Source organism: Mus musculus, chromosome 16 (assembly GCF_000001635.26).
Source record: "Mus musculus strain C57BL/6J chromosome 16, GRCm38.p6 C57BL/6J".
Lineage (NCBI taxonomy): Eukaryota > Metazoa > Chordata > Mammalia > Rodentia > Muridae > Mus > Mus musculus.
Window position 1 is genome coordinate 28,372,106 of NC_000082.6, and position 23,136 is coordinate 28,395,241.

Genomic DNA, 23,136 nt, shown 5'->3' on the forward strand with positions numbered 1-23,136 from the left:
CCTATCTGTTACATGATATTTACCATAGGTGGTTGGGAACATTCAAACAATAGAAGCTTAAATGTAATATGATTACATTGACATTACTAATAGGCATGTATCATGTATGAGCTATACAGTAAATAGTTACTTGAAGTCTACTAACACTATTCAGTGTTTACCCCACAGTTGAGAAGCACAGGTGGACTTCCTAGATAGTCCACACAATGACCAAGATTACAGAGTGGGTAGAAACCTTTAGCTGTGATTTTCAAGGGACACTATTTTTATGAGTCACAAACAACCAATTCTGGTATGAAAAACAGGAATTCAGAACATCTACATTTTTTTCAAGCATAGATTTAAAAATTTGAGAAAGAATAACCCAGATAATACTAACGTAAAAATATGTCTTAAATACTTAAAAATACATCAATACTCATGGTATAGCTACTGTGGCTGTATCATGTGTCACTTGGAGATTTGAAGAGATGTTATGCATAGGAGGGACCAACACCATCACTTCAAAGGTCCAAAAACTAAGATAAAGTGAAAAAGTGATTTGTACACACACACACACACACACACACACACACACACACACACTAGGTTCCAAACTGCATTATCTAGAAGTTGAAACTAGATGTAAAAGATTAGTTCAGACTCACTCCATAGGGCATGACCTTGAACATCCAAATGTCAAAATCCTTGCAACAGTCCTCAAAATTGATTTGAAATTATAAGGTGACATCCATTCCTTTAAATGATTTCTTTACTAAAACACACACACACACACACACACACACACACACACACGACTGAACTTACTGAGCTGTAGAGATAGCCTTCTCCATTCATGGCCACATAAAGGCTGGCTTTAACCCCTTGGATGGCCACCACACGCAGTCCTACAGGAATTAGATTGAAGAGGGCTAGAAGGAAAAAAGAAAAGAAAAAAGAAAGAAAAAGATTACTGACCGTGTGAATAAATCACTTTGTTTTTTACAATGGTACATTTTTGGATTTTAAAAATCTATTGATTGGCAATAGTATGAAGATATTTATGGAAAGGAGAGGGGAGAGAAGGGATAAAGAAGGAGACAGGGAGGCAGGGAGAGAAAGAATTAAAACCACAAAGAGAGGCACACTGCTTTGGTGTAGCTCTGAATTAGTATCAATTACTCAAAAAAGCTCCAGGGATTTAAATGATTCATATGGAAGAAAATGCTAGGCTAGGAGGACCTTAAGGGTCTACACAGATTGAAATATCTAAGATCCCTGCTCCTCAAAATAAACACATGAAGTATGAGGATATGTGTCTAACAAATAATCTGCAACAATAATCTCTCAGTAGCAGAAAGAAATGTTAAAACTTAATCTTTAAAACATGACAGAACCTGATTCAGTTTTCTTGCTGTGACTCACTTGTTGGGTTTGAGCCCAATAGTGGACACAATCATACACTGACATTGAGCAACAGTGGAGAGATCTTGTCTGTTTGGAGAAATATAAAACAGTCTACTTAAGGAGACAAAGCTAAGACATATGGAGTAACCTAATACACTGTATAATTTATTTCTATAATTAAATGTAATATGTGCTGCTTTCTATATATAGTTTGTTTGTTGTAGAAATGAGGAAAATTTTGAGGAAAATTTTTGAATCCTCTGGTATAAATGAAGATATGTTGATAAATGACGAGGTGGTTTGAATGCAAGTGGCCCCCATAAGGCCCTATATTTGTATGATTGATCTCTAGTAGGTGGTCTGACTACTGGGGAAGAATTAAGAGGTATGGCATTATTGCAGGAGGAGTGTTGTGTCATTGGCGATGGACTTTGAGGTTCTAAAAGGCCATGCCAGGCCCAGCCTCACTCTGCCTCTTGCTGGAGCATTAGATGTGAGCTCTCAGCAACAGCACAGTGCCGTGTCTACCTTCTTGCTGCTCTGCTTCCTGCTCTGATGATCATGCACCCACCCTCTGAAACTGGAAAGTTAAATGCTTTTTTTTTTTTAACCACCTTGGCCTTGGTGTCTCTGCACATCAACAGAACAGTACCTAAGACAAGTGGACAGGCAATTCACAGATAGTTTGAGCTACAACAGATATATGTCATAGCTAAAGAAAACTATACTATATAAAACATAAAAATTAAGTTGGCTAGTTGATGTAAACAATGTAAAATCAAACAAGAATGTTGTGGTCTTTATGTGTTCAAATTGCCTGTAGCTCAAATTACTAAGCCAATGTGTTCACTAAGAGAAACACAAACGCATGGACCAGGAAAGACAAAGAAGGTGCCCTTTGCTCCTTCTAGCAACGTCTTGGGCGTAAAATATCTCCCTGGAAATATTTTCATCATGCGCAGAAGGAACGGAACCACCTAGTTACACTTTCTAGATGGCATTCCAGAGAGGCATTAAATACCTCATGACTACATTTGTAAAAGAATTCCTTGCAGTTCTCTCTAACACACTGACTAGCAGTCTTCATTTACCCTCTCCATCAGGTCTGATCCTGCCAAAGTTTGCTTGAGTACACCCATAAATTAACCCAAGAGCTTCCAGCTGGCTGCTCTCGACTTGAGACGGTAAGCTGTGTGCACACAGCACAGACACAGGCAGGTACTGCCCTTGAATTTTAGTCAAATTTTCAAGTGAATCTGGCAGAAGATAAACTTTTAGACTTCAGGTTCCCTGTAGCAGGATTAGACACCTAGTTGATGACACTGGCTAAGACACGGCCTCTTTGAACCTGTTTGCTCATTCCTCGTGAAAGTGTGGACTATGCTGTAACAGTTGCTTAAGGATTAATTTTTGACTCAATTTAGAGCTAAGCTAATTTGAGTTCTTCCTATAGGCTCACCATTGAGCTTGCACATTTTAAATTGCTTAAGAAATATAAAACAGTCTCCTTAAGGAGGCATAGCTAAGACATATGGAGTAACCTAACACACTGTATAATTTATTTCTATAATTAAATGTAATATGTGCTTCTTTCTATATATAGTTTGTTTGTTGTGGAAGATCAGGGGAAAAAAAAAAAAAAGCATGGAAGAGTTTTGTGGCCTGAGGCATCCAGGAAATGTTTCACAGCAAACATGAGATGGGAGGTGACATTTAGGAAAGGAGAAGAAGGTTACACTCTTTCTTGTGAGAAAGGAGAAAGCACAGCATGTAAATAAACAAGGATTCTTCTAATCATACAGAGTTCGACTTTACCAAATGGACACAGAAAGACTAGAGCGAATCAAAGGATGGAGAGTTTTGAAGTGGATGTTTCTAGAGCAGGCGGCCACTCAGAGTCACGTGAGTTTAAGCTCCATGCACTGCATTATGTCATTAGTTTCCTCTCTTTAAAATGAGCATGTTAGGCAGGTGTAACAATTTACTGTACCTGTTGGTAACAAAAGAATTTCAAAAAGCTACAATGCCCTCTAAAATGTTTCAGAAACAGAGTTATTTACCATTAACAGTAAATGTTCCTTTCTGTATATATGGATGATGTATATATTCTGTATATATGGATGATGATGTATATACATGAGAGCACACACACCACAGTGCACATGTGCCAGCTACAGGGCACCCTCAGGTGTATGTGCCCACCTTCCACCTTCTTTTGAAACACGGTTTCTGGGTTGTTCCCAGGTATGTGTGCTAGTCTATCTGGTCCACAAGCTTGCAGGTTTCTCTCCATTTCCCATCTCACCATAGGAACTCTGGAATTCCATACACACGATCATGCCTGCACAATTACAAGAGTTGCAAGGGTTCAAACCTAGGTCCTCCCATTTGTACTCCAATCACTTTGCTCATTGAGCCATATCCCTAGCTTTATTTAATATTAAATTTATTTAACATCCCTAGCCCAATATTTAATATTTCTAGCTAACAAGTTATGATCAACATGTGTAAAATATCCACAAAGTCCCATAGAATATTTTTTAGTTTATACTCAGCAACTTGTTTAATGTTTCAGAAGATAACATTTCATAACCGTGCATTTATAAGGTGCTTATAAACTCATCAATGGTATTTGGTCCTAATCGATAAGTGCCGTTAAGAATTTCTGGCAAAATGGGGATTGAATCAAATTTTAAGACAAATAAATTCAGAGAGGTAACTGAGGCTAAAGTTACTCCAAACTAAGGATTTCTAGCTCCTAACATAGTTATCTGTCAAACAAAACAAAACAAAACACCCCCCCAAAAGAAACTATATCACTTCTTTGTATCATTTGAACTTTAATTTCCAAAAGTATTTGTTCTTATCAGGTCTCAAAGAAATATATATTTTATCTGATTTTCCCACACATAGTATGACTAGAGATAGCTCTTACAGACTCACTATTTGACACAAGCATACAGGTAGGTCTTCATATGCTTAAAGCTCCCTTCCTAAAGACAATGTTCCTTCATTTCCTCTTCTCAACATTTTGTCTTATTGCTGTTTCAATGGAATTGTGGCCCCTGCATCATCCCAGACTTGAAAACAAGGGCTACTTCCAAGCAGGTGATTGCAGACCCATGAAAGAGGCAGAGTCCCTAAGAGTGGGATGATGGCAGCAGACCATCACTCAGTTACTATACCTTACTTTGGAGAAAGAAAATGGCCCTTATTGGTTGAGTCCATGTAATCTTGATAGAGGATGCCAATGAAAGCAGAAGTTGTGTGCAAAGAACATATTAAATTAAATGCAAGGCAATTATGCATTATAAATGAAACCATCTACTAGAAAAATACCAGATTTTAATAATGATTCTTGTAAGAACAAACAAAGGGAGTGAAAAACTTCTGAAAATACAATCTCCCAAGAAGAGACTATTCCATCAGAATTGGAGCCTGGCTGAAGCAGCTGAAGCAGAAGAGAGAAGCCATTCGAAGGCTATCCTTCTGTGAGGGGCTTAAGGAACATAGAAATACTAGTGGGTAACTAACACAAACAGAGAACATCCTCCATAAAGCACAGGTGATAATGGCTTTCAAATAGAATGCTTAAAGAGACTTAGCTTTTATCTCAAAGATTTAGCAAACAACTTTAAATAGACTTTTCAGTGGTAAGAGCTAAAAGCCTACTCAGTTAAGAAGTTTTTCTATAGGACTTGGGAGTTAGGCTCCCAGCACCCTTGCTGGGCAATCCAAAATCACCTTTTAAACCACAATTCAATCAGAGGACTCAACACCTTTACCTGCACACATTCTCTCTCTCTCTCTCTCTCTCTCTCTCTCTCTCTCTCTCTCTCTCTCTCTCTCTCTCTCTCTCTCTCTCACACACACACACACACACACATACACACAGTCATACATACACACATGTGCACACACACACACACACACACACACACACACACACACGTTTGAGAGTACAGACTCAATTCTCTTATGAAAGATCTTCATCTTGACTTCTAAGTAGCCTTACTTCTGCCTTATCTAGAGACCACTCTGGCGTACAGAAGCCCTTCACACTGGGTGAGAATTTCAACTAAATGTGATCTTCATCCTTAAGCCCCTCAGTAACTAGGATACTGGACTCCACCAAGTTCTTCAGATTCATAGCATCTGCTCATGCCATTTCCTTGCTAGTCTCTGTTTCTTTTTTTTTAATTAGATATTTTCTTCATTTACATTTCAAATGCTATCCCCTTTTCTAGTTTCCTCTCTGAAAGTCCCCTATACCCTCCAACCGCCCTGCTCTCCAACCTACCCACTTCCGCTTCCTTGCCCTGGCATTCCCCTATACTGGGGCATACAATCTTTGCAAGACCAAGGGCCTCTCCTCCCATTGATGGCCTACTAGGCCATCCTTTGTGACATATGCAACTAGACACGCAAGCTCTGGGGGTACTGGCTAGTTCATATTGTTATTCCTCCTATGGGGTTGCAGACCCTTTTAGCTCCTTGGGTACTTTCTCTAGCTCCTTCATTGGGGGGCCTGTGTTCCATCCAATAGATAACTATGAACATCCACTTCTGATTTGCCAGACACTGGCATAGCCTCACAAGGAATAGCTATATCAGGGTCCTGTCAGCAAAATCTTGCTGGCATATGCAATAGTGTCTGGGTTTGGTGGTTGTTTATGGGATGGATCCCCGGGTATGGCAGTCTCTGGATGGTCCTTCCTTCTGTCTCAGCTCTGAACTTTGTCTATGTAACTCCTTCCATGGGTATTTTGTTCCCCATTCTAAGAAGAAACAGAGTATCCACACTTTGGTCTTCCTTCTTCTTTCATGTGTTTTGCAATTTGTATCTTGGGTATTCTAAGTTTCTGGGCTAATATCCACTTATCAGTGAGTGCATATCATGTAATTGGGTTACCTAACTCAAGATAATATCCTCCAGATATATCCATTTGCCTAAAAATTTCATAAATTCATTGTCTTTAATAGCTGAGTAGTAGTCCATTGGGTAAATGTACCCCGTTTTCTGTATCCATTCTATCTCTTACAACCTGACACCATCCCACATTTATAACTTCATACCTGTCACCCACTGTATCTAAGATAATTAGAAGAATATATCTTTCCATTTCCTAACTTCCTCTTGGTTTGTAGATAGAATTGGTTATTGCAGATAATTCCTTTCATCTGACTTTCAAAGGTGTGTGTATGTATTTGTGTGTGTGTGTGTGTGTGTGTGTGTGTGTGTGTGTGTGTGTGTGTGTGTGTGTGTGTGTGAATGCCTGTATACTGATAAATACTCACCATGTGTCAGTACCTACAGAAGCCCTAAAGAAGATGATAGATCTAGAGTTACCAATAGCAGTGAGTTGTGCAAATTGGATGCTAGGATCTTAGCTTGGGTCCTCTGGAAGAGCAGAAAGCACTCTTAACACTAATCCATCTCTCCAGCCCCATCATTCTATTCTTCAAGCTCTAATTTATTCAACAATCCCCTGAGTCTTGCAGAATCCCATCAGAGATAGTAGGTCCCTTCCTACAGGTATTTCATTAATGCATGTGGGAAATGATCCTTAGAATTATTTACTTAGCTATCTATCTCCATTCCTAAGTACAAATCGCTTAAGGCACCTCTTGCTTGGTGACATGGTCACAGTTTGTGTTTTTTTATATGTGATTTAAATAAAAGTCTACAGAATTTTGTAAATACCTACAAAATATGCCTTATTTAGAAACACATCACTCTCATACAGATCTATCTATTGTGCACTTACAGCATGTCAAATGCCCTGAACGTGAAAGGGCAGATTAGTGACTCCAACAAACGCAACCTCCAGTGAGTACAGTTTCCTTGGGTGGTCCTTTCATGTCTTTAACTTAAAGGCACTGGACCTAACATGGCCTTGAGCTAAGAAACTGTTACCTAACGTTGGCTGAATAATAATAATAAAATGTATCAAAACTCTCTGTCTTGCTTACTCTTATCTTTTCTAGGAAGATTTTCCATAATTGACTCTTTGAGAGAAATTTAAGCTAATATTTACTGCACACGAACTACATTTGAATATGGAATCTAACAGAAGAGAGAAAGTCCCTATATTCCGAGAAGTGAAACATGGAATGCAGGAGTTTATGCGAGAGAGCGACTGTGTGCTCTGTCAGGACACAAGGAGGTAAAAGGTTGCCAGGAAGGGGAGAGATTTTAGTATCCATTGTCATAAAAACATTATAGGTGGTTGTGATGAGTTTTAATGTGAACTTGCCACAGATAAAATCACCTAAGTGGAGAGCCTCAAGTGAGGAACTGTCCCAGTTGTTTTGAGTTGGTGTAGAAAGCACCTCCTGGTGGCAGGCATGGTGGCGCACAACTTTAATCCCAGCACTCTGGAGGCAGAGGCAGGCGGATTTCTGAGTTCGAGGCCAGCCTGGTCTACAGAGTGAGTTCCAGGACAGTCAGGGCTACACAGAGAAACCCTGTCTTGAAAAAAAAAACAAACAAACAAACAAAAAAGGAAGGAAGGAAGGAAGAAAGAGAGAGAGAGAGAGAGAAAGAAAGGAAGGAAGGAAGGAAGGAAGGAAGGAAGGAAGGAAGGAAGGAAGGAAGGAAGGAAGGAAGGAAGGAAGGAAGGAAGAACCTCCTGATTTTAGGCTGCACCTTCTCTTAAGAAGTATCACTTTGGCTATTGATTGAAGTACTCTTGTCTAAAAACCAGTAAACATAAACACCATAGTAAATTCATATATTAAAAAAAGAGCTCAGATAAGTGAGTATGGCAGAAGGAGGACGCTTTGCCCTTTGCTTTCTGTATCTTCCTTCTTGCCTGCTGCTGCTGCTGCTGCTGCTGCTGCTGCTGCTGCTGCTGCTGATGATGATGATGATGATGATGATGATTATGATGATGATGCTGATGATGCTGATGCTGCTGCTGCTGCTGATGATGCTGATGCTGATGATGCTGATGATGATGGTGGTGATTCCTTCTCTGATGGTGGAAGACTGCATTTGCAGGCTTTCCTGGTAGGTTAAAGATCAGCATCTCTCCAGGAATCTTCAGGGCTTTCTTGCACAAGACTCCACCTGCTGAGACACCCAGCCTAGGAACTGAGCAACTCTGGGTTCTCACTCCCTACTGAGAGCTATTGTGGGGCTACTCCAATTGCTGAGGTACTTTGGCCTCAAGGAACACAGAGCTACAGAGGCAAGGCACTTAGGTATGCCTCTTCTGTAGCTACTATTTTAAAGTTGCTTTAATTTAACACGCACATACATTCATCCTTAGAGTTCTGTTCTGTGAGAATATCCAGATTAGCATGCCCATCTTTCAAACTGATGTTGGAGTAGAAAGATAATGTTTCATAAAATGCCGTGCAACTTTCAACTTAATATCCAGCTCCTTATCATATGCCTCAAGTGACAAGGATATAGCAACATATCCACATATCACAAAGAAGAAAGGGAAGAGAGTAAGCGAAGAGAAGAAACTAGAAGAAAACAAGGCCCCTGCAAAATCACCTCTGAAAGATACAAACTCAGGGTACTGAGGGATAGCATTTTACATTTCATCTTTGATATAGTGTGCATGCGCATGTTCATATGGAAGCGTGCATGTGTAGGCTTCCGTATGGAGGTTAAAAGGCAACTACAGGAATTGGTATTCTCCTCCCCCATGTGAGTCTCAGATGCAGCTCAGTTTTCATGCTTGTTAGCAGCCATTTGTACCCACTGAGCCATCTCATTGGCCCCATAAGTAAGTTATAAGGACAAGTTTCTTGTTTCTTGTAATGATTAACAGGTATTTAAAAAAAATTGTATTTCAAAATAATGGCTGAAGATTTGCAGTCAACAATGAGGGAGAAAAAAAATCTTATGACCCAATAGAAACTAAATGGAAGATACTGAGAGAATGGAAATATTTAAAAAGAATATTTTTCTAGATTTCAAGCTGTTTTCAATAAAGATATTTTATTAATGTGTGAATAAAATGCTCCATGATACAAAGCCTTAACCTGAAGCAAACAGATATCCAGTTGTTTTCTCCTATTGAAATATTTATAATTGCAGTATTTACAATAATATTTTAAGGCACTCTATTGATATTTTTGTCATGAAATATTTGTCTTTATTGTTTATTTTATTTATCACTCTCATCAATTCTGCAACCTTTCTGTTCTCAATAACAAAATGTCATGGTTAAATGTTCAGCAAAATGAAAGATGGTCTAAACTATCCTTCGATAATGCAAAGGCGATTATGTAAATTATAGGAGGGTGAGACTTGCTTACTCATTTAAACTGGTTTTTCATTCCTCACCTCCGTCCTACACTGCACACATCATCCTAACGCTGCACACAGTACCTACTGCACATCATTTTCATGCTTGTATATATGCCTGGGTGTCTTTGTAAGCTTGCTATTTTCGAATATCTTGGTATCTCTTAAATAGATCATTTACTTAGAAATGACCTTTGAGAATACCTGTCATTCTGTTGAACTACTCTAGCTATGGTTAATATAAATTTGTGTGCATGATGCTTTACAATATGCATAAATGGTGAGCTTGATTTCTGAAATTCAAGCTACTTTAGTAATTTCTTTAAAAAGCTATTAAGTGCTGAAAATTTTTATTTTTTCATTTTGTAGTATCAAGAATGCCTTGCACAATCAAAACCCAAATAATTCTTTCACTTTTTCTTATGGAAATTAAGAGACAAATAAGATTGGTCTATTCCTTTAGTTTTCAACTGAGGATCACAAGATCAGAATGAGGCTCGGTCCATGTTGAGATATTACCCTTACACTTAACAGATTTTTTTTCTTTTTTTTAAATTAGGTATTTTCCTCATTTACATTTCCAATGCTATCCCAAAAGTCCCCCATACCCTCCCCCCCACTCCCCTATCCACCCACTCCCCCTTTTTGGCCCTGGTGTTCCCCTGTACTGGGGCATATAAAGTTTGCAAGTCCAATGGGCCTCTCTTTCCAGTGATGGCCGACTAGGCCATCTTTTGTTTCATATGCAGCTAGAGTCAAGAGCTCAGGGGTTCTGGTTAGTTCATAATGTTGTTCTACCTATAGGGTTGCAGATACCTTTAGCTCCTTTGGTATTTTCTCTAGCTCCTCCATTGGGGGCCCTGTGATCCATCCATTAGCTGACTGTGAGCATCCACTTCTGTGTTTGCTAGGCCCCGGCATAGTCTCACAAGAGACAGCTACATCTGGGTCCTTTCGATAAAATCTTGCTAGTGTATGCAATGGTGTCAGCGTTTGGAGGCTGATTATGGGATAGATCCCTGGATATGGCAGTCTCTACATGGTCCATCCTTTTATCTCAGCTCCAAACTTTGTCTCTGTAACTCCTTCCACGGGTGTTTTGTTCCCAATTCTAAGAAGGGGCAAAGTGTCCGCACTTTGGTCTTCGTTCTTCTTGAGTTTCACGTGTTTTGCAAATTGTAACTTATATCTTGGGTATTCTAAGTTTCTGGGCTAATATCCACTTATCAGTGAGTACATTTCATTTGAGTTCTTTTGTGATTGGGTTACCTCACTTAGGATAATGCCCTCCAGGTCCAACCATTTGGCTAGGAATTTCATAAATTCATTCTTTTTAATAGCTGAGTAGTACTCCATTTTGTAAATGTACCACATTTTTTGTATCCATTCCTCTGTTGAGGGGCATCTGGGTTCTTTCCAGCTTCTGGATATTACAAATAAGGCTGCTATGAACATAGTAGAGCATGTTTCTTTCTTACTAGTTGGAACATCTTCTGGATATATGCTCAGGAGAGGTATTGCGGGATCCTCCGGTAATATCATGTCCAATTTTCTGAGAAACCGCCAGACTGATTTCCAGAGTGGTTGTACAAGCTTGCAATCCCACCAACAATGGAGGAGTGTTCCTCTTTCTCCACATCCTCGCCAGCATCTGCTGTCACCTGAATTTTTGATCTTAGCCATTCTGACTGGTGTGAGATAGAATCTCAGGGTAGTTTTGATTTGCATTTCCCTGATGATTAAAGATGCTGAACATTTTTAGGTGCTTCTCAGCCATTCGGTATTCCTCAGGTGAGAATTCTTTGTTTAGCTCTGAGCCCATTTTTTAATGGGGTTATTTGATTTTCTGGAGTCCACCTTCTTTAATTCTTTATATATATTGGATATTAGTCCTCTATCTGATTTAGGATAGGTAAAGATCCTTTCCCAATCTGTTGGTGGCCTTTTTGTCTCATTGACGGTGTCTTTTGCCTTACAGAAACTTTGCAGTTTCATGAGGTCCCATTTGTCAATTCGTGATCTTACAGCACAAGCCATTGCTGTTCTATTCAGGAATTTTTTCCCCTGTGCCCATATCTTCAAGGCTTTTCCCCACTTTCTCCTCTATAAGTTTCAGTGTCTCTGGTTTTATGTGGAGCTCCTTGATCCACTTAGATTTGACCTTATTACAAGGAGATAGGAATGGATCAATTCACATTCTTCTACATGATAACCACCAGTTGTGCCAGCACCATTTGTTGAAATGCTGTCTTTCTTCCACTGGATGGTTTTAGCTCCCTTGTCGAAGATCAAGTGACCATAGGTGTGTGGGTTCATTTCTGGGTCTTCAATTCTATTCCATTCGTCTACTTTTCTGTCACAATACCAGTACCATGCAGTTTTTATCACAATTGCTCTGTAGTACAGCTTTAGGTCAGGCATGGTGATTCCACCAGAGGTTCTTTTATCCTTGAGAAGAGTTTTTGCTATCCTAGTTTTTTTGTTATTCCAGATGAATTTGCAGATTGCCCTTTCTAATTCGTTGAAGAATTGAGTTGGAATTTTGATGGGGATTGCATTGAATCTGTAGATTGCTTTTGGCAAGATAGCCATTTTTACAATGTTGATCCTGCCAATCCATGAGCATGGGAGTTAAGATCTTGGTGACAAGGATTCTTTGCTCTTTAGTCTACAGAGTTCATTGAGTTTTTATGAAGATAAATTAAGATAATAAAATAGAAATAAGCCAGATCTAAATTTATCAAGTTAAACACAAAACATCATTAGCATGTTGATTGGGTTTGTGTTGAGACAACTTCTTGTGCACTGTGTAAAAGCATCAGTTGTCAATAAAGAGCTGAACATCCAATAGCATGGATGAAGAGAATAGGTGGGACTTGTGTGAAGAGATAGGAATTTTGTAAAGATTCATAGGCAGGATATTTGATACCAAGATGTGGAGGAAGTCAGATGTAAGAAACTGAGAAGAGGTAACCAGCCACATGTGATAGATATAGAATAGTCTAAATAGGTTAGTTGAGTTATGATATAGTTAGGGAACAAGCCTAGCTTAAGTCCTAGACATTAATTCATAAAAAAATAAGCCTCCATGTTTTTAATTGAGAACTGGCAGACATAGAAAAGCCAAATGGTTACAAGTTTGTTATTTTCTTGTCTCTAAATATGGAAATTTAGAGGTAGCAGGGCTGGATGATCACCACTCCATGTTTTAACTTGGCTTTCTTAAGATATCCTGGGATAGGATAAGCTTTGGGTTTCACCTTACACAAATGCAAATCCAGGAAGTCCAAACAACATATAGTTTAAATAACATCCTACATAAGACTGTGGAGTCAACATACTTTAGACTGTGCTGACTCAATGCATCCAGTCTGGTGCCCTGCTTTATAAACAACTGGCCAAATAATCACACCAGCTGATTTAGTTTCCCCTATGAATTTATTGACTTATGGAACTGATTAGTGGCCTTGGGGCTTAGAGACTGAGATTTCTCTTCTAAGCCATTTCCTGGCAACACAGAATGTGGATTTCCAGCTTGGTAAAAATGAGCAACATGGCAGTCTCTTTCTTTGACACAAAAACTAGCAAATATGTACACACCTGAGCACTAAAAAGGGGCCTGCCTTTGGTTTTGTAATGATGAGACTACCACATCATGTTCTCCATGATACTCCAGAGATGTTGGAAAAACCCTGCATAATTAACAAGTCAATTCAATGTGAGTCTTTTTTTCACCTTTTCAGATGAAAAATGAAGCACTTCACTATCGATAATGGAAGCAAATGCCTGTCATCACTCTTCCTCAGCAGCCAATTTGTCTTACACAGAAGACGTGTCTCCCAGTCCACTTGGAGAATTCAATGAACAGCACAGGTTGTCAGTCCACAAGATCAATGGACGAGGCGAAGCATCCAAGAGTCTTTTCACGCTGTAGAGCTTTTACAATTATATCTCCCACAAATCTTCCACTCTATGCTGCAGCCATATTGAAATTATTTCCTGTTAGGCTTACTCATTAATGCAGTGTGCCTATTCCAGACACTGAGCAACTTAGGACAGAGTGGTGAAAAAGAAAGGTGTGACCCTTGTTATTGTGACAGTTAGTTTGAAATATCATAAAAATATTATAAATTAATTCCATCTGTGTTCTGTGTGTCCATCTTTAGAAACCAGAAAGAAAGTTGATGTGTAAAAATGTAGATTTCCCAGGATCATAAAGGCAGCCAACAAATGAGCTGATTTGAAATCTAAATCCCAGGGCTCCAGTGAGACTGTTATTCTTAAATAAGAGACACGTTAAGCAATTAGAATCCTAATAGTTATAAAAATAATGAGGAAAACAGACAATAGTAGCAATATTAGAAGTGTGAAATACTCCTGAAATACTCTACCTATCCAAATATAATTTATTTCCTATACAATTGCATAGAGAAAGTACAAAACATCTGACTTGAGCAAACTAGTTTACACTTTCTACAACTAGACTGTGAGCCTCATTAACACGTTACCATGCAAAAAATGTCTGCCTCACTCTGAAACTATAATGAGTGCCACAGAAATAAATACAACGTGTTAAATTCTTTTAGAAATGGTGGTATTAAGAATGATTTTAAAACGTAAGACTGATTACTTCCTTTTATCATTCTCTAGCTAAAAGCTTTGCCTTGACGCCTCTCTACTGTAAAAGGTGACTGGAATGTTTCCAAACATTCTCAAACCACCTGAAATTATCAGTAACTTTCCCTGACTCTATTTCCCACAACAGCGACATGACCCTCCCCCATGCCCCCCAATGTCTGAAACATGACTCAGCACCTCTTCCACACAATCTCTTTCCAAACCAGTCAACTCATTTTTCTCCAACATGGCAGACGCTTTCTCCACCAAGTGATTTCCTGCTTCCTTATCTGAAACTCAATTTTTCTAATCTTAGATTATGTGTCCTATTCCTAGTCTTCAAGATTCAATTTAAAACTAACCTTGTCTGAGTCCATGGCTTTGAGGGATCTCTGATCTCTAAAACCTCATGATTTGCCTGATCACCCCATAGTACCAGAAGTATCTTACATCAAGTTTTATTTTTAAATGCAAGTCCAAACTCCTCTACTGCTCTGAGAACTGGAAGGAAATATATCCAATTCTTTTGTGTAGCTCCTTGACCCAAAGGCTGTTAGTCATCAGTCCATTGGTATGGATGAAAATGGGGTGCCCATATGACAGCCATGGTAACAGTCAATCCCTGGAGGAAGGCATCTGAACACAGGCAAAATGAAGGTTGTGGGATGTTAGTGACACCTGTTAGGCCCATAGAAAGATCACTTGTTCTACAATCCCAACATTTCCAGCTTAATAAACTACTTTTTAAAATAAAATATTGTAAAAACTTCCAGGAAAGATTGTGATGATACCTCTGTACTTTAAGCTAATTAAAACGTTTGCATGAAGTTGTACAATAAAATAATGCAAATTTGGAACACAAACCTCAAAAGTGAAGTTCCAGAGATGAGTATAGACCATTGGTTCACAACCCACAGTATATCACAGAATTCTAGGGAATTTTGATGGTTTGTTATTGTTGTTTTTTTTGTTTGTTTGTTTTTAAATTCTGATGCCTACATCACAGCTATATCAACTAAATAAAAATCTCTGTGACAGAAAAAAATCAATACTCTTTAACTCTACAGGTTATTCTATTGTACAGCAATATTGAAAATCAAGAGTTAGAATCTATGAAAGGACAGGAGCTATGTTCTTTCATTTTTTCAATGTATGCTACCTAATTTATTCTTTTTTATTAGATATTTTCTTCATTTACATTTCAAATGCTATCCCCAAAGCCCCCTACACCCTCCCCCTGCTCTGCTCCCCAACCCACCCACCCCTGCTTCCTGGCCCTGGTATTCCCCCTTACTGGGGCATATGATCTTCACAAGACCAAGGGTCTCTCCTCCCATTGATGGCCGATTAGGCCATCTTCTGCTACACATGCAACTAGAGACAGAGCTCTTGGGGGGTAGCACTAGAAACATTGGTATTTCCCTGCCCAAATTATTAATCACCAAGGACCAAGAAGTGATAATTTTAACCTCCCATAAAAGAAATGCCCCAGATTGCATCAAAGTTTCATATTCCATTGTTTTTATCTACTTTCCCTAAACTAAACCATTCCACTCCAGAGGAAGCACTTGTAAGATGTGAAAAGAGCAGAAACCCACAGATCCACAAGTTTGTGGCACAAAGTTATATAACCAGTAAACAATTGCTGGTGTTGGGGAGAGACTACTCTTTAGTGGAGATGCCTACAAAGTGATCAAGGAGCTCCCTGGATACAGCTTTCATGCCTTGCTATTCCGTCTGGGGTGGGCTCCTTAGTGATACAGCTGTATTTGGGTCACTCCTGCTCCCCCAACCCCACAGGAAACCACTGGCTCCTGCTTCTATAAGCAGCCCCTGAACCATGCTCATGTAAGTAACCACAATAAGTTATTAGTTACACAAGCTAGAGTTGGGTGGAAAAGTTGACTTCTTGTTGGCATCCTATCAATGGTAAATGGACTTTTGTTCACATCTCCCCAAGAAAATCTGAGGAACAGTGACGTCGCTTTTAAGAAGACAGAGAACAGGGGCACAGAAACTCTAAAGCAGGAGGTTGGCTTATACCAAATCTTACCAGTCAAACTTATGCTTGCTTCTTAGGGCTGTGCGGGGGGGGGGGGGGGGAGTTGAACAGGAGTGAGTTTTTCTTCTATTTTGCCTTTACTAGGTCTCTGACCATGGAAGATGGGTGAGGCTGAAACCTTGGATAAAATGATTAGCTAGGGAACAACTGGGAAATTCAAGAACAAGAGGTGCCTGCTTTAGCTCTGTGTACTGGTTTAAGGTAGAAGGGAATGTCATCACTGTTCTTAAGTTCAGTACGAAACCTGTGCTGCTGCGTCTTACACCTCTGCCTTTTTTCCTTTTAACAGTATTTCCAGAGTTAAAAATAGTCATTGTCAGCTTACAAACTTAAAAAGTTTCTGGTTTTGAGCATGTCTTTTACAAACACATCATTTTACAGAAAATACAATGTTAAGGATTCAGCAGGGGAAAGCCGAGTGAGCTGACCCTCTGTGCAAGCAGCCTTGTCTTTCCGTGGGTGATGGAGAGCAGGTGTAAGCGGTGCCTTATTGTTTGAACATGGTTATTTTTACAAACACTGACAGAAAGCCACAGCTATCCTGGACTTGAAGGTCTTCACAACTCAAGAAGGTGGAAGGGGAATAAGGAAAAGTAGATGTGCCCTTGGCTGAGATCCGTTCAGTTCAACTGTTTTCACTTGGAGTAAGCCAGTGAAAGCATGTGTCCCTGAGGTCTGGGATGATGCAACATGTTTCGTTGCTTCCTAGGACAAACTAGGAGGTGGTACTCGGACATGGAAACACAGATGCAGCTATCAGTTGAGCATAATGTGATCTGTATAGCTATAGGATGCATAGGGCTCGCAGGTAGCAGAAGTGAGGATTTTATGACAGGGAGCAGGTGCTGAGCATGCATGGAGGCAGCCTACCACAGACAGAGTGTAAGGGCTGAGACATTCTGCTGGGATTAGGGTGACTCATCGGGTGGTGCTTTCCTTACTTTAATTTGCTGTGACAAAACACCTTGACAAGAACAATTTAAGGGAGAAACAGCTTACTCTGATGCACAGTTTAAGGGTCCATCATGACAGGGAAATCAAAGCAGCCAGAGCTTAAAACAGCTGGTCATACCACATTCATAATCAGATAGTATTGAGGGCTGAACACAAGCTGCTGCTCTGTTTCCGTCTTCCATCTACAGTCTAAGAGCTCAGCAAGAGGAATGGTGCAACCCAAGGTGGTTGGGTCATTTTACCTCAATTAACATAATCAAGATAATTCCCCAGATGCATGGCCAGAGGCCCATCTTCTGGGTAATTCTAGATCTTTTCAAGTAGATAGACTAACCATTCTACCAGATGAATAAAATTAATGATTTCCTAAGAAAACAGAATTAGTATGTAAAAACCTCAAAAGCATAGACTGTGTAGTATACACTTTTCCTTACACTATTAAGTCCTTTGTTATTTTTCCAAATTATGTTTGATTACAGATCTGTCTAAAGTTGAGCTGCAAGATACATGTTTCTACAAAGTCCTCACATGATGCTGATGATGCACATTTTCTAAACTATTAGACTATTATTCCATAATCTCCTGTGTAAACACGTCAAACTGTTTCATATAACAGCAGCCATCGTGAAGAATTCTACTTCTGCTAAATTGCCACTGTCTATGAGCTGCTTACAATCCCTCCCCCAAAACGGTCAAAGAAAACATGCTCTCTAGATCTAAAGACAGATAACAATAATAGATTGGCTTTATTAAGAGCCACTGTGTTCTAGGTACTATAATTGATGCAAAATCCCTGAAATCTAAGTACTAGTATATTCTCATTTAATGAACAGATGAACTAGATACATAGAGGAGTTAAATAACTGGCCACAGGGGACACACAGTCATGTTCAGCCCTAGATCCCAGGTGCAAATTCTAGCTCCATGACATGCACGTCTTTACACGTGTCTTGACAATACAATGCAGTGATTTGTAAACTGATAACTTCTTATTTAGTTGTGGTATACTTCTCAGAGGAAATAAAAAGGAAGTGATAAAAAATTACTTAGCACACATTTATTTCTGTGCCAATAGGGAAGAAAAGAGCATCAATACTTTATGAGAGTATTTGCCCCTCTCATTTGGTACAACTGAACTTACATAAATGGGAGAGAGTTCATGTGACTAACCCAAGGCCGCGCATCAGTTAGCTCATGGATCCAGGAAAGGACTAAAGACAACTCAGTCCTCACCAGCTTTTAGGAATCCACTTGGTTAAATAGTATTTTAAAGATTCTAAACCAGTGTATCCTACCTATTAATACACTTATAAACAAGAGCACAATTTCACGGGTTCATGTTTTGCTCTTCTGAACAAACTGTTTCCTTGGAGCAAGATCTCCCCATCAAAAAGAAATATTCTGTCAAGAATAAAGTGACAGATACAGGCTAAAGGAGCCAGGGGAGTTATTCCTTGTGATAGATCTAAGGAGCTAAACTATTCAAGGGAATACATGGGTCTTGTTCTAGCTTTCCACAAATATTGTATTGAGGCGATGGCAATAACAACAAAAATACACATTGTTTTAAACACACCAGAACTAGCCTCTGAATCTCCAAATCAGATTGCAAAGTTCTTTCCTTTCTAATAAAATATCCAATCAAGTACATGAATTTACAAGCTAAGGGTCATGGCTGATTATGCTGCAAAGAAGTAACAGCCCCAGAAGAGTGACAGCCCTGCACGTGCCATAGTGCCACTTAGAGGGATAAAAGCTTTGCTTGAGGATGGATACCCGCAAGGATAATGCACCCACTTACTCTCTTTCGACTTAGCCTACAGGTATAATTTCATAAGAAATAATGACATAGTCCTCGAATACAGATGGCTTTAGAAAACAAAATTAGATGTGGTATAGCTTTTCCATGTCAAGAACTGTAGCAAATGTGCTCCAGCAGGTGAACGAGGAAGGTCTGGACCAAAAAGGCCCATCATTAGGGAGGGTGATAATGTCTTCATGGCTTTAGAGGCAGCGTATAGCCTTGTAACTAGATGCACAAGAATGCCTTGACAGGTTTCCCCTGAGCAACCATTTGGTTCGTGTTTCTGTTCATAGTTGAGCAGGATGAGCGCCTGCTGGCGTTGGCTATATCTATATGCTTGTGACTTGTGGTATCAAAACATCATATGCTTGGTATTGTATAGAAAAACATAACCATGACTAAAATTTTACATTTACAATTAGATTTCTGAAAAAAAAGTCAGATATAGGCCATTTTGAATTATGTTTCTTTACAAGAAAATTATCATAATAAAGTTAAAACTTGATTTGATCTAAAAAACTATAATTGTATTTATGACAGAGAAATGTGAAATGTTAAAAACAGAATTAAGGGGTGTAAATTAATTATGTTAGCTGTAAAACCCCTGAAATTTGCATTATTAAAACAAACAAAAGAACTGATTTTTTTGGTCTAGGTATCATGTGTGTGTGAGTATGTGTGTAAGTGTGTACGTGTGTGTGTGTGTGTGTTCATGTGAGAGTGTATACATCTGTGTGAGTATGCATGAATGTGTATACAAGTTTGTATGTATGTGTGCATGCATGTTTGTGTGAGTGTATATATACATGTGTGTGTGTGTGTGTGTGTGTGTGTGTGTGTGTGTGTGTGTTTGCATGCATGTATGTGAGTGTGTATGCATCTGGGTATGTATACATGTGTGTGTGTGTGTGTGTGTGTGTGTGTGTGTGTGTGAGTTTGTATGCATGTGTGCATTACAGATGTGTACAGATGCTATTCCTTCCCACTTGTTCATGGGATTCTGAGGATGGAAACAGGACCTCGGGCTTTCACAACAAATGATTTACACCCAGAGACAATTCTGGTTTTGGTTGAGACAGGATTTCTCTCTGTAGCCCTGGCTGTCCAAGAACTAGCTCTAGAGACTAGGCTGTCTGTCTTCAAATTCACAGAGATGTACCTGCCTCCACCTCCCAAGTACTAGGATTAAAGGTGTGTGTCACCACCGCTCACCATGCTGAGCCAATTCTTTAGCCCACAAATTAGCTGTCTAAATTATTCCAGTGAAACGCGTATTAATATGAAAAATTAAGATGTCAAATATATATTCTTAATTTTAAAAGATGATAAGGTAGTAAGTGAACTGAAAGGCAAGTGAGGAACAGTCAGAGAACACAGCAGGAAAAAAATAGCAAGATTGTGTCCAGTTGGAGGAGAATGGGCTACAGAGAACATCTCTTGGACAGTGTCAATGTCTTCCCTTCAAGGAATATCAGAAACATATCCATATGTTAACAAATTTGAGTTTAATAACTCTATAGCAAGCACCAAAGTTGTGTACCACCATAAAACTTCCGAGTCTGCCCAAGAAAATGGAAGAAAAGACAGACTGGAGTTTGTGATAGATTTGGGAAGGGCTCAGAGAACTGGATTTCCCTCAACCTGGATGCTCTAAAGTGAGGGAGAAGGAAAGGGAGTGAGATTGAGTCTATTGTTATCTTAACAAGTCTTATCAAGAGGGCTTTGCTTGGTAAAACAGCAGTGACACCAGCAGGAACTGAAAAGTGGCAATTCTCTCATTTCTATCACAACCTTGTTTTGCTGGTGGTTAGACCTGAGTCCTGAGTGAGTTTGCTTTATCTTCAATGACCTATCCAGCGGTTTTGCATGCCTGTACCTGTGGAATGGTTCACATCCCACATGCAACTATGCAGCAAGACCATCTAGGTACAGGGTTAATCCTGCTGCTCCTGGCACTTTGGACATTTTCTCTGCTGCAAGTGCTCCTATGCCTTCATAATGTGGTCCAGGGACACTTGTATTTCCTTCACACAATAATGCTGGAAAGAAAGGACTGAAGGAGACCCCAGAAGGCTCACTCCAAGACTGTTTTGAGCACTTGCCTCTCCCTGACCCACCAAAGGGCTTTCCATCACCTTCTCCCCTCTTTCCAGGTGGGTAAAGCATGAGCCCCACTCTCTATCATTACAATGACACTCACTTAGCATGCTGCTCACCTCACAGTCAGAGGGTACTCTGTGTGTTTTTCAGCAAAATGAGAACAATGCATTGGTTGCAATATCATCATTATTTTCTTTCCATCATTTTAACCTCTTCAAATTCATCCACTATGATAACTTATGGAACAGAATAATGGGCTTTTAAATTCTATGTAAAATATTTCTATTAATATTCTCCAAGCTGCAATTGTCTCTTTTTTGTAGTAGTGTTCCAACACAGCCCTGCATTTTCGTTATCATTACATTTTTAGCGATTCTTATCTGCTACTGCAGAAAGAAAAAAAAAACCATTTGCTTTGTACTTAATTACATATAATTAGTCTTTTCTCCATGAACAAAAGAGCAGGTGCCCATCAGTTCTCTGAAGATGTACTGATAAAGTTGGTTTGAACCTAATGATGTCTATGAACCAAACAAAAATTTCTGGCAGATGCTAATAGTAACAAGATGTTTTATTTTTTCAAACAATCAACTGGCTTTACTAGACACCCACACAGAGTGGAGAAAGAACAGTCATGTTAGCAACTTAAAGACTTGTCTTTTTTTTTCTACTAATAAGCATGAATGGAATTTAAATATCTCTCAGGTACTATTTAGACTTAATCTTCACTTATGAAAAGATATAAAATTAATATTTCATTTGAAGCATTTTATTAAAATATGTGGAAGGAGGAGATTAGGAGAAAGTTCATTAGTTGAAAAGGTGAAATCTATATAAACATTGTAACCCAGTAAACAGTATTGTAAGGGTGCATATTTTTCTGGTTTTGATAATTGCTCTGCTGTTATATGAAACTTTGGTATTAGAGAAAGCTTGGTGAGTACAAAGGTGCATGCTACAACCACTTTAATTTTCCTAAAGTCTAAAGTTATTTTGAAAAACAAAGGTGGGGCTAGACCAATGGCTCAGTGGCTAAGAACACTGGCTGCTCTTCCAGAGGGAGTGTATTCCATCCTCAGGACCCAGCTATCTGTAACTCCAGTTCCAGGGATTCACCACCCTCTTCTGGCTTCTGAGGACAGTGCATGCATATTGAACACAGACATACATGTAGGCAAAGCACTCATACACACAAAATAATAGAATAAAATAAAACTTTAAAGAAATACAATGTAAACCTTTGTGGGAGAAGTATTCAGCCAACCACTGGAAAACCTGTTTACCATTCACCTATCCATCCATCTTCTTACCCATCCATCCATACACCCACCTACCCACCCACTCATTCATCCATATATCCAGCCAGCAGCCATTCATCCAGGTAGGCACCCAGACACCCACCCATCCATCCATACACTCACTCAACCACCCACACATCCAGCCAGCCATCTACCCACCCAACTACCCCACTTTTCCATCCATCCATCCATCCATCCATCCATCCATCCATCCATCCATCCACCCATCTCCTAGTGAATGTCTACTATGCATGACAGACTTCTGTAAATAAAATAAAGGAGTATGTTTTGGTATATAAGATAAAAATAATAAAGTAACAACAACATATATGCTACATAACCACGAAACTTAAGACTAGGAGTAAAGTGGATGCTGTTTTGTATCAGAAATAACCCCCAAAGACTTATGTGTTTAAGGCAAGATCCACATCTTGGCATCATGGAGCTTTTAAAAAGCTTAAACCATGTCAGGCAATATGAAGAGTGGTTTAAGCATACAGTTGAACAGAGGGGGGGGGAAGCTATTTTTAAACTGTATATGCAATATACAATATGTTAGTAAACTTTCACATGTTGCTTGAATGCACAGAGAAGCTAGTTCTGGAAGTGAAATTGTTCCTCAATTTCAAAGCCCAAGCATGTTTGTCTC

General features: G+C 39.3%; 1 protein-coding gene across 4 annotated transcripts in view; it reads right to left on the bottom strand.

Moving 5' to 3' along the window:
* The window catches only part of Fgf12 (fibroblast growth factor 12), a 595,461-nt gene that overhangs the window by 214,323 nt on the left and 358,002 nt on the right, over positions 1–23,136 (bottom strand). For all 4 annotated transcript variants that reach the window (NM_010199.4, NM_001276419.2, NM_001357064.1 and 1 more), the window contains one exon: positions 808–911. In NM_010199.4, coding sequence (NP_034329.1) covers positions 808–911 — 104 coding nt within the window. The remainder of the gene's footprint in view (positions 1–807; positions 912–23,136) is intronic.